Below are 11,902 nucleotides of genomic sequence, written 5' to 3'. Positions count from 1 at the left end.
GTAAAGATGTCTAAAAGAGTCATGAGGAACCATACTATGAACTGGCTGTCTCAAAAATACCTATAATACACTTAATGCCCTATTCAAGAGCCAAATACCATCTAACAAGAACATCAATATATAACGCATGAGAAGCTCTCCTTTGAGTTGTTGGTCAGGGTTGTCCAAGAGACTAAAGCATTACATTCTGTTACTATTATTCCTGTTTACAACCAAAAGCAGAAGGTAAGTCACCATTGCTGAAGATACCATGCACTTCTGACATATGGGCCAGAGGCTTCTGACCAGGAACTACTTGAAAGCCTCCTTCCTGATGTACCAGAAGGCACTCTGCAAGCTTGCAAAGGAGAAAATGAGTCCTATCCAGCTCTGATGCCTGTAAGCCACAGCAATGAGCAGCATGGCAGGGTAACCCTAAAGATACAATAGGGAATGCATACTTTGGCATAATTGAAGTCAAGACTCACACAACAAGCAGGAAATCGTGCCTGGTTATTGGAAAATTAATCAACTACCCGATGAAGGCTATTGAAGTCATGGAAGAGAACCTTCAACTGCCACTTTACTAAACCAGCAGAATCCACAACTACATTCTAAATATTTGTCCTTATACCAACAGGTAAGTGTAGACCTCACCCCCATCAAGAAATTTTCTTTTTGCAACATATGGAAACTGTTACTGAAAACCACAACCAATGAAAATGCAGTGTTATGGAGTCTAGACCCAATAGATATACTCTACAAAGCATTCCTGCATCTTTGAGCACTGTGGAACAAGGAGAGGAAAGATTGTAAGAACCTGAAGATTAGGGAGTTTGCTGAGACTGTGTCTCCTAACAATGTCAGAAGCTACACTGATAAAGTCTCCTTAATATAACTGCCCAATCAGGAGCTGAACAACAGCCATGCCAAAGTGGTCAGGAAAAGTCCAAGTGGCCTTCACCTTATACAAAAAACTACAGACAACTAAGGAATGCTGAAAGTTGGAGAAATCATGTTCCCCAGGAAAGAGCACACAAACTGATTACTCAATATCAAATGGTCAGCCCTGCAGTGAGCAAGCTGTACTTACATAGTTAGGATCTCTCTCTCTCTTCCCTCCCACCATCTCTCTCAGAGCTAATCAATAATCAATGACCAAGTGAACAAAGAGGGATATGGAGGGAGGAAAGGGAAGGGTGAAATGATGGAATCATATAATCTCAACAAAATAAAGAGAACAATTTAAAAAAAAATCAATTAAAATTACCTGAAAAAAATTCCATTCCTCTACTGGAAACTTCAGGTGCATTCCTGATCTCTTGAAGGTTTTCCCTATAACATTGAACTTACTCTAGTACACCCAGCAGGCCTGGCTGCACAACAATCTTATCTCTCCTTACTACTCGGCTGAACTTCCTTGTACCTTATCTCCTCCTTCTTATGTGTGCATCCTCACAAGGTAATACATTCTATTTCCAGCCAATTCTCTTTTTGAAGATTTTTTTGTTGCTAGTATTACAAACCAAATCCTCTCCTCTGATACATGGGTCATTTATTCTCTCTACTGGTTCCTTTAGCATTTCTTCAATGTGAAAAAGACCTTTAAAAAAGAGTTATTTATTTTTATGTATATGTGTGAGTGTCTTCATGGATGTGTGTGAACTATGCATACCCAGTGTCCACAGAGACCAGAAGAGGATGCCAGGTTCCCTAGAAATGTTACAAATAAGTGTGAGCCAACATGTGGGTGCTAGGAAATGAACCCAGGACTTTACAAGAGTGGTAAGTGCTCATAACTACTACTGAACCATTTCTCTAGCACCGAACAAGGCTTACTATTCTTACTATTCTTGCTATATATATACTATTTAGATGCAGAACCTAAATATAAATAATTTCATAGGTAATATTGCAGAAAACCATTCTACATTATAAAGATCTGACAAAAGCTTCTCTGTAAGAACATACTTTTACCAGGAGAACTCCAGTGTATGTCAAGAATATCAAAGTCAACAGGGATACAAAGACACCAAACCGGTACTTCACAAATGGCATGTCTTACATGGTTTATACTTTCTGACCTTTGGTTTCTCTCACCTGGAAAAAATAATAACTTGCATTGCAAGTAGTTCTGCTTATTATTTGTATCCATTTGTTTTGTCTAGAAGTAGCCTTGCACATATTAAATCTTGGCTTTAGCTTGATGTTCTTAGTTCTGGGTGAGAAATCAAATCATATGTGCGCCAATTAGCTTGAGCTAGCTGGGGACTGGAGAGATGTTTTTAATGCTACGGATGCTACGACTTACCCAGAAGTCCATTGGTGAGTCTTTTACTCCCACCTATGTTGAAGGCGTCTCCTCATGAAAGCCATGCTTCACTTGGAGTAGTTACAATATTCAGATCATAAATCAAGGATGCAGGTAACACATTTTATTATGATTTTATTATATATCTCTTTCCCTGGAGTTTTGCAAGTAAAAAGTTGCATAAGAACCAACTCTTCATCCTCAAGTTCTACTCCACAGAAGTGGATCATCTCATAACTGCACAATGCACAATATCCAATGACTCAATAAATACTTTACAAAAATAATGCAGTTTTTTCTTAAAACATAAAAATATTAGGATTTCCCAGACTTTGGCTCCCATCGACCCCTTTATATTTATTTACTGGGAATATATTGGTGGAGAAAAGTTGCTCTATTAAGATAAAATAGACTAAACGAGGCCCCTATTATTTTTCAATTTGTTTTGTTTTTTTCTTTGGAAAGTGCCGCTTCTGGCTTTACGCCTGAACTTCCTTCAGTCTTCAGAGCCTGTTAAGACAGAGAAGAAATGCTCCTGCCGGGGCTCTTCACCACAATTACGCTGGCCATTCACTTTAAAGCCATTTAAAACCGTGTCTTAGATTTGACTCTACACATTCACTTACTACCCATCCCTTGCCTAATCTAAGACAAGGGAGTGTTGGAATCTGTGACACCAGCAAGCACCCCATGACTAAAGAACACCTGGTGCAAGGTGGGTGTTGTATTGCTCTGATGCATTTCCAATGCAAAATTCCTTTTCTCGTAATTCCCCTATGTCCTTTTCCTTTTGAACTCCCTCAGAAGCAATTAAATAATTTTTTTATAAGGACAACTCCAGAGAAAAGGTTAAGCTTAAGTCACATTTGTATTAAATAAGTTATATATATATATATAAAAACCTGCTTATAATGTTTACAACCTCAGTCTCTGTGCTCCTGTGCACTGGATAGAGGTGGGAACCGAATCATGCCCACTATGGCTCCAAGGTGCCTCTTCCTGCCCACACAGCCATTAGGAGGACTTCCAATACAGTTTGTAGGTACTGGACATAGCAGTCCCCAAGACCTGGTGCATACCCCTAGTATACTTAGAAAAATATTCATGTGGAATATACAGATATACAAAAATTGTGGATAAAAAGAACCGGGTGACAGTTGGCATATCAGTGCAGTGCATTTGTGTCTCCAAACCAGTGGTGCTTTAGTACTCCCTGGCTTCTTGGAACTGTTTAATGTAGTCTTCATCAGAAGGGCTCTCCGTGCACTTCTGTCCATTATTGGGAGGCCGGGCCTCATTATATCTGCTCCAGTCGCCCTTGCAGATAATCCAAGGCAGAACATCCACTTTGTAGTGGAGCTCAGCAGAGAACTCGGTGCTGATGAGATTGGGTGTGCCTGCCCCTTTGCCCCTGGTGATGAGCTGCATGTTGTCACCATAGCAACAGTGCTGGGCAGCCAGTGTGGTACTCTCCAGGGACAGCATAGATCGGATGCAGTACCGAGCAGTAGGTTTGTAGATTTCTAGTTTCTCTTTGGGTCCACTAGCATCCTTCCATCGGAAGTCCTTGCGCTTGATGCGGTCGAAGATGTCAGCAGTGCTGTAGGCCACTTCAGTGGGGTAGGAGCAGGGGCAGCTGGGCAGGTCATTGATCACCTTGTGCATGTATTTCTTTAAGAACTCACTTTTGCAGCTCATCCATCGCTCACAGCTGTCCATATCTGAAAAAGACAAAACCAACAAACAAACAAACAAAACAACAACAAAAACCTCTTAGCAATGCTAAACTTTCTGGGAGGATGACGTTGACATCAACAGTGTCCTCCATTAGCATGAGAGACTCTACAGGTACCCCTAACCACCAGGCATGATAGCCATTCTCACCTCCCCTGAACTTGGCAGTGTTGCTTATAAGACATTTCTCCAACACTTACTTGGTAGTATGAGACAGTTTCAAACACAGAACAGCAGATTCACTGATTGAATGACCACCAGCACCCCACCATCTGTATTTAACTGTCTGTGCATTTGATACACCTTTTAAAATTTTAATGTAGAAACATGTCATTATCTCTAAATTTAAAGCATCTTCAAAAAAAAAAAAAAGTCTCAACTAAACCAGATCTCAGCAACCCCTCACAATAAAACCGTCAAACACAAAACAATAAAGAATATCATAATAGATAACCAGGCCCTAATTATACATCCTAACAACATCAGAGAGCTGTGTTGAATTTCCCAAGTAAGTGGTAATACGCCTCAAAGGACCATCTGCAGAGTTGAGTTTATTTTGTTTCTGCCATTCACTGAGCTGGACCTTAATTATTGCTATATACAAATTCATAGGCTAAGAAGCCTCAAAGGGGCTGAGAGTGTGACCTGGAACCCAGAGGTGACATGTTCGGCTTTTAAAGCATTAAGAAAAACTTGATTAGTTGCAAACCCTTAAGAATTTGTGGATTCAAATTGTATGTTGGTCAAATACTTCTTTTTTTTTTTTTTTTTTTAATTTTCTTCAAATACTTCTTTTATTTGGTTATAGCTTGGTGGTTTTATTTTTTCCCCTTTTGGGTGTGGTTTTAATTAGTTTTCTTGGTTTAGAAGGTTTTGGTGTTGTATTGGTTTTTTGTTTTTTGAGACAGAACTTAAAGTTGGATGAGTAGGAAGGTAGAGATGATCTGGAAGACACTTGGAGGAAGGGAAGACTATGATCAAAATATAATTAAATTTAAAATTTGTTTAAAATAATAAAAATAATTTATGGATATGTATGTATGTATGTATGTATGTATGTATGTATGTATTTTGAGACATGGTTTTTCTGTGTATCCCTGTAACTCACCTTGTAGACAAGGCTATCCTTAAATTCAGATATCTGTCTGCCTCTGCCTCCCGAGTGCTGAGATTAAAGGCGTGTGCCACAGCACCTCGCTATGGACTTCAGTTTGTGCCTTTCTTTAAGAGCTGAAATTTGAACAATGCTATTCTTGAATTGCCTCTTGGGAACAACTAGCCAGGAGGTATGTAGACAGTGACACTCTACTTGGACAGGACAGGAGGTTCCCAGGTTAGCCTAGCCCCTGCCTGACCACTCAGTCTTTCTCACGGTCCTTCAGTTGTTTGGGTCAAGATGAGTGTATGCTTTAGTTTGGTCTCTATCTGGACACTGAGGACAAGATGCTGGTAGAAATGGACACTGGGGAAGCGATAGCTAAAAGGGAGGGAACTTGATACAAGGTCAGGATCAAGCAGATATGAGGAACGAATAGAGACTTGCTGTAACTTAGGAACCCAGAAAACCCTTCTTATGATTCTCACTCAGTGACAATGGCATACTTCAAAAAGTTCTTAAAAGCTTGAGCATCTAAGCCTGCAATCTCAGCTTCTCTAGAGGCCCAGGCAGGAGGATCAGGAGTTCAAAGTCTGCTTGGTCTACAGAATGAGTTTAAGGCAAACCTTATATAGAGAATAAGTTCAAGGCTAGCCTGATATATAAAAGGAGTCCAAGGCCAGTCTGGGCAACTTAGTGAGACCTTCTATTAAAGCAAAAAGTAAAAGAGAGTTGAGCATATGAGTAGGACCAATGCCTGAGCTTCAAAGAACTTTGTCCTGGAAAACAGCAATATTAAAAATGTTTGGCCCCTTCCCATCTTTATTTTCCTGAGACCCCCTTTCACATTGGATTTAGATGAGATTCATGGATGTTCTGTCTCCATTTTTGAATGATAAGCTCAGACACAGACCTTTCTTGTTTTGCTCATGATCAACTGAACTGCTTGCCCACACTGACTGATCAGAACAGAATACATGTTCTGATATCATTTGCCACTGTTACAGTTTGGATCTTAAATGCCCATCAATACCCCATATATTGATGGCTTGGTCCCCATACGTGGCACTACTAGGATGTAATGGGACTTATAGAAGATAACAGTGTGTGCAGTTGATAGGTATCTTGGGACTATGGTCCCATTCATTCTCTTTTTCTTCCTTGTTGTCATGAGGTGAACAAGACCCTCATCACCTGCTCACTGTGATGCTCTGCTTTGCCGCAGACCCAAAGGCAACAGGCCACATACCATGCTCTGAAACTAGAGGCCAAAATAAATCTTTCTTCCTTTTAAGTTGTTTTCTCTTTCAAGTATTTTTTCCCCACAGTGACAGAAAGCTTACCAATGCATGCACCACTGGGCTCTTTCTGGCTTTATTTACTTCTCCATAAAAGAAAACCCTGTTTGCCTAAACCTAGACATTCTCCTGTTGTTTTTGAGACAGTCTCACAGCGTGTCCCAGCCTAGGCTGGAAGTCACTTCAGCCTCTAAAAGTGGGGATTACAGGCATGTACCACATAGTACTTGGCTCTCTTGTCTTAAAAGAAAAAAATAAACAAAACAAACGGAAAACAAAACACTTCAAAACTGAAACAACATGTTATTTCTGGTAGGTAAGTCAAGAATAGTTTTGGGTACAAGTCACATCATGCTGGTCATGAGTCATAGTAGGGCTGGTGCTGGCCTGACTCCGTCTTCAGAGCTCCTAGAAAAGAGTCTTTCTGTCTACTCTGCTGACCACCTCCCAGCATCCGGGTCAGACTTGCCCTGCAAGCCACTGACCGGCCATGGAGGAGGCATTGCTGTCTGGATCTCCTGCTGGGTCCTCTCAGCTGAGCAGTCCCTGTTGGACAAGGCTCAGACTTATTCGATTTTCTTCCTTCCCAGTTCTCCTTTTCTCCTTTCTCGGGTGTCATATGGTCATCTTGCATGTCCATTCCAATCTGGTATGTGCAGAGCCCAAACTGATACAAGCTTCAGTAGCGATAGTGGGTGGACACAGGGGAAGGCCTACAGCTAAGCATTAATTGTAAAAACCAAACTTCAGCAGTAAAAAAAATATCTGATGGGGGACTGAAGAAATGGCTTAGTGTATAAAGTGCTTGCTGCTAAATATGAGTTCTGCTCCCCAGGACTGATGAAAAAGTTGGATGCAGTGAGCATGTTTGTAACCCCAGCACTGCATGGATAGTGGAGACATGGAGAACATGAGGGATCTCAAGCCTAGTATACACACACACACACACACACACACACACACACACACACACATCACACACACACGGGGCAGGGGAATTCAAGAGTGAGGATGATTGGGTTGGGGCTGAGGATACTTTTGTTTTCCTCTGGAGTAGAATGTACAAGAGAACAAGGTTGTTGGGTATTATGTGATGGAGATCTTTTCAGTTTAGGCTTGGTCAGAGGTCCCTAGAGAGCCATGGCACTCAGTGAAATATGTACCAATTGACCTGTGCAGCAAGAAAATAGATCCTGTGCTAAATTCAGTATGGTATATCAATGGTAAGAGCTCAGGAAAAAATATGCTTGGTAGTACCAGCAAGTTGGATCAAGAGGAGTCAGAATTGCTGGACTCCAGTGGCTGTGAAGTCTGTAGATAATGAGAGTAAGGCAGGAGAAAGGACTCCAGTCATTTTGGAGTCAAATGCCTGGGAAGATGTTATGGTTATATATGGGATCACATGGTCAAGATATAGGGTCATCTGGGATGGGGCATGTGTTCCATCAGTTAGATGGGGCAGTGGGGAGATGGTATATTTCTCAGGAGTCTACACAGAGCTCTGGTATAAGAATAAATTCTCACCTTAACCTGGCTGGGATAAAAGCCCAGCTTCTTAGCAGCTTTATGACAAGGCATTTCAACTTGCTGGGCTTCTGCTGACCAAATGTCAAGCATGAAAGTAGGACTTCTCCAATGAACTTGGGATGGAATGTCAGTGTCAGGGGATGCACACTGCCTTTCTCTCTCTCTCTCTCTCTCTCTCTCTCTCTCTCTCTCTCTCTCTCTCTGAGTTCTAGGATTTCTTAGCTATGTCTTCTTGTCTGTCACTCAGAGTGAGATAGTTCCTTTCTGGTAGTACCAGGAAAGTCACAGGCTCATCTTGAAAGGTGAGGATCTTCAGAAACAAACTTTAGGAAGCCTGGGGAAATGGCATTATATTTTCCAAGGTTGGAGACTACTGTAATCCATGTGCCTATAAAACATTTGTTGACCTATTTTCATTAAAATAATGTACTTATACAGGGTATTCAGTGTGATGGGCAGACTTGAATTTGGCAGACAACTCACTAGATTCTGCAGACATTCTGTAAGATACACTCCTGCCTCATGCCATTTTACAGATGAGAAAACTCAAGGCAGTGCTAGCTTAAGTATTTGACCATGTGGCAATCCAGTGTTTCCAGTCCACTTTTCTTATTTTCTGTTTGTCCTTCTGTGTCTTCATCCCATGATGCTCTTTTCCTGATACACATGGACCATATCAATAGGCTTTTTACTCCTGCTTTCTGATTGGATTGCCCAATGGGAGGACCCATCAGTGGACCATACCGAGGGAAGATGGTGAGGCTAGAACATTTCACTGGTTTCTCTCTCCCTGCACATTGCCTGCATTCTTTGGGAGGCTGTGACTGTGGTCAAGTGGCTCTTCCTCTAAGCTGTGCTTGCTGCCCCTATCCAGGTTCCATCAGATCAAGAATAGTAAGAGTTCTCCAGTGTTGCAAATTCTGGGTTTTCCTTTTCAGATTAAATCATAGTTTCAGAAATGGTCCCTTCTGAAATCATCACCAATTGCCTATGTACTCAATTCATTTTTTGCCTGGACTCTGGTTGCAATAGTTCTACTCAGTTCTGGTATCCTTAGCCATGTACTGGATGTGGCCTTATGCTTTGCCTTATAGAAAAAAGTAAAAGATGCTTGCCTATGAAATGTGATAGGAGACAGGAGAAGTTCTCTGTCCCCCAGAGACCTCAGACCGTTAGCATCAGCTTAAAAAATAAATCCAGGGAACTGTGCTTGCAGAATGCTCTTGTTAAATAAATGCAATCTCATTGTGTATGTGAGGTGGGGGTGGGGTGGAGGTCCTAATAATACAGAATTTCTAAACTGTCCTGAGTTTGCCTTACAGACATGTTTGAATAGATTTTGTTTTAAAAATAAATTATTAACAAGTATTGTAAAAATCAAAGTATATTCTAGCTAAAACAAGATCTGGGATCTATTTCAGAAAATCAGCCCAACTAGTTGGCGTTCCCCTCATGGAGGTTAAGGCGTAGCTGCCCCCATCTTTCAGAAAAAAATGTTATTAGTTTTTTGAGTATTTTGTACAATATGTTTTGATCACATTCACCACCCCACTTTTCCCAGAGCTACCCTCCTTCCTAACCATTCAACTCCCCCACTTCTCCCATCAAAACCAGTTTGTGTCATACAAATGTTCTTGGCTATGCGGTCTTCAACTAGAGCATGCTCAACTTACCAGAGGCTACCCTCTTAGAGAAAACAGACTGTCTTTTGTCTCAGCAGCTTTCTATACCTCCTCAGCTGGGGCTGGAGGGAGGAGGCAGCAGGACTGCCCTGCCCACTACTGTCCATGCTGATGCTGTTTACCGTTTTTGAGTGCTGTCACCATTTTTTTTTTTTTTCATTCTTTGTTTTCTAGACTATTCTACTTAGACCCCTGACTGACTCCTGTAGTTCTTTGAGAAAGAGAAAATGACATCTCAAAATAGTTGGGATAGGAAACTAAAAGAGACTTAGGACTGCTCCATCTGAGGAGGCACAGCAGACTTGGAGATAACAAAAGAATTTTCAAGGATAAAAGAAGTGGGACAGAGGAATCTCACTCTTTTTACAACACAGACTGGTATCCAGAAGTAATTGTGGCTGTGCTGAAAAGCAAGCTTGCACCTGAGGGGATTCTTTCTGCAGTGTTCATTCATGGCTGTTGCTTCTGAGCCAGCACTTTCTAGTAGAGAAATGACACACACACACACACACACACACACACACACACACACACACACATACACACTCACCCCAAATGTATTGAATTTCTCTTTCAATGGAAAATTCTTGCAATAGAAGGAAGTATAAAATATTGAGAACACTTCCTTCCCCCTTCCTTTCCCCTGCTGGAGACTTCATTTTACTAGATGCTTGGAGAGGACAGATGGGTAGTGGGTTTTCTTCTAGCTAAGGGGGAGGGTGGGCTCCAGCCCATCTCTCACTTAGGAGGCTTTGCAAGTTGCACACAGAGGTGTCCTATGTCTCAGTTTAGTCTAGTGTTGGAGGGATGAGGCTGCTTCCTTTCTTGCTTGGAGTCTATTCAGTGAGCAAGAAATATGTTGGGAGTATGGACCTCAAAGGGAAAAATGAAACATTTTCATGGGTCCAAGGATGGCGCTGCAAAAGAAAAATGAATCTCCAAAGCACTGAACCAATATTTGGATTTAAAAAAAAAGAAAAAAAAAAACTCTTACCAACTTCAAACAACTTGGTGGCATTAAACTCCTCGCTTCCCGCAAGCAGACTCACTTCAGTGGCTGCTGTCCTGAAAGTGTCTTCAATTCCTAAACAGAGAACAAGAGCTCATTCTCCCCCAGTTATATGGAAAAATTCACCATCCCCCCCCCACCTAAATACAAAACAAAACACCTGAACAAAGCCTTCTTGTATTCATTACTCCTCACGGGTAGAAACTTGCCAACAGAGGAAACAGTAAAAATCAGGTAGCGGTGCATAAAACATATTAAAACCCCAGATACTATTCACAGCTCGAAATCAGATCCAAATGTGCCTGCAAGAGTTCCATGGGCTCAGACATTTGTTTTGGTGATGGGGGTAAGGATTGGTGGGGTGCTTGTAGCTGTCTGGTGAGTGACAAACTAAGCCTGAGACAGCAGAACGCTCAATACCTTCTTGTAAATGGCCAACTGTCTGGGTCTAGCTGTGTGGACCTGGGCAGGACATTTCATCTCTGTGTGCCTCAGTATTCATTTCGTTAAATTCAGATCTGACACCTCTCCCTAGCAGAGTCAACTGAGTTACATGAGTGACGTGTGGAGCGAGCATTTCCCAGAAAGGGGAAGTAGAAGTGTGTATTTCCTACTTCATTAATTCTTTAGTTCTATTTCTACTAATGCTTCAGAAAGGATGCACAGAGGACCTCCCCCTCACCCCCCATTACTTACCCTCAGAAACTGAACCTAGTTTGCTGTAAACCTTTCAGATGTCTTAAACCTGTTAGAATTACCACACCTAACTCAGCTTCCTTACAAACAGGAGTTCTGTGCAAGCTAAATCATGAGGAAAGGGAAAGAGCAGAGGCTGGTAGCACTGTTGTTGGGGAACTCTAACTTCATTGCTGGGCATGACTGGATGTCCTTTAGATCACTGATTAGGTCCTTAAATGATCTAGGGACATGGTTATAAGATGTAATTTTGTGTGTTTGAGTATGTGTGTGTGTGTGTGTGTGCACATGTGCACGTGCTGTGCATTCTGGTGCCTGAGATGGGCAGAAGAGGGCATCAGATCCTCTGGAGCTGGAGTTTCAGGTGGTTGTGAACTGCCTGACATAGGTACTTGGAACTGAAGGGGCAGCAGGTGCTTTTAGCCACCAAGCCATGTCTTCAGCCCTCAGGGGAATATGCTTTTACAGTATGACCGTTACCAAGTCTACAAGACCTTGTCTATTCCATAGTTACTCCCAGAAAATCAGATTTAATAAACCAAATAAAGGAGACCGTGCTAATAGTAATCA

At 41.7% G+C, this 11,902-nt stretch overlaps 1 protein-coding gene across 1 annotated transcript in view; it reads right to left on the bottom strand.

The window, feature by feature from the left end:
* Nucleotides 1-2,408: 2,408 nt before the first annotated feature.
* Nucleotides 2,409-11,902, bottom strand: part of Ism1 (isthmin 1) — a 78,413-nt gene continuing 68,919 nt past the window's right edge. The window contains exons 5-6 of the mRNA XM_034496256.2: nucleotides 10,622-10,711; nucleotides 2,409-4,011 (exon numbers count right to left, since the gene is read on the bottom strand). Coding sequence (XP_034352147.1) covers nucleotides 3,494-4,011; nucleotides 10,622-10,711 — 608 coding nt within the window. The 3' untranslated portion in view covers nucleotides 2,409-3,493. The remainder of the gene's footprint in view (nucleotides 4,012-10,621; nucleotides 10,712-11,902) is intronic.

Source organism: Arvicanthis niloticus, chromosome 2 (assembly GCF_011762505.2).
Source record: "Arvicanthis niloticus isolate mArvNil1 chromosome 2, mArvNil1.pat.X, whole genome shotgun sequence".
NCBI classification, from domain to species: Eukaryota; Metazoa; Chordata; class Mammalia; order Rodentia; family Muridae; genus Arvicanthis; species Arvicanthis niloticus.
Note: the sequence above shows the minus strand (reverse complement) of the source record. Positions and strands in the feature narration are given on the sequence as shown.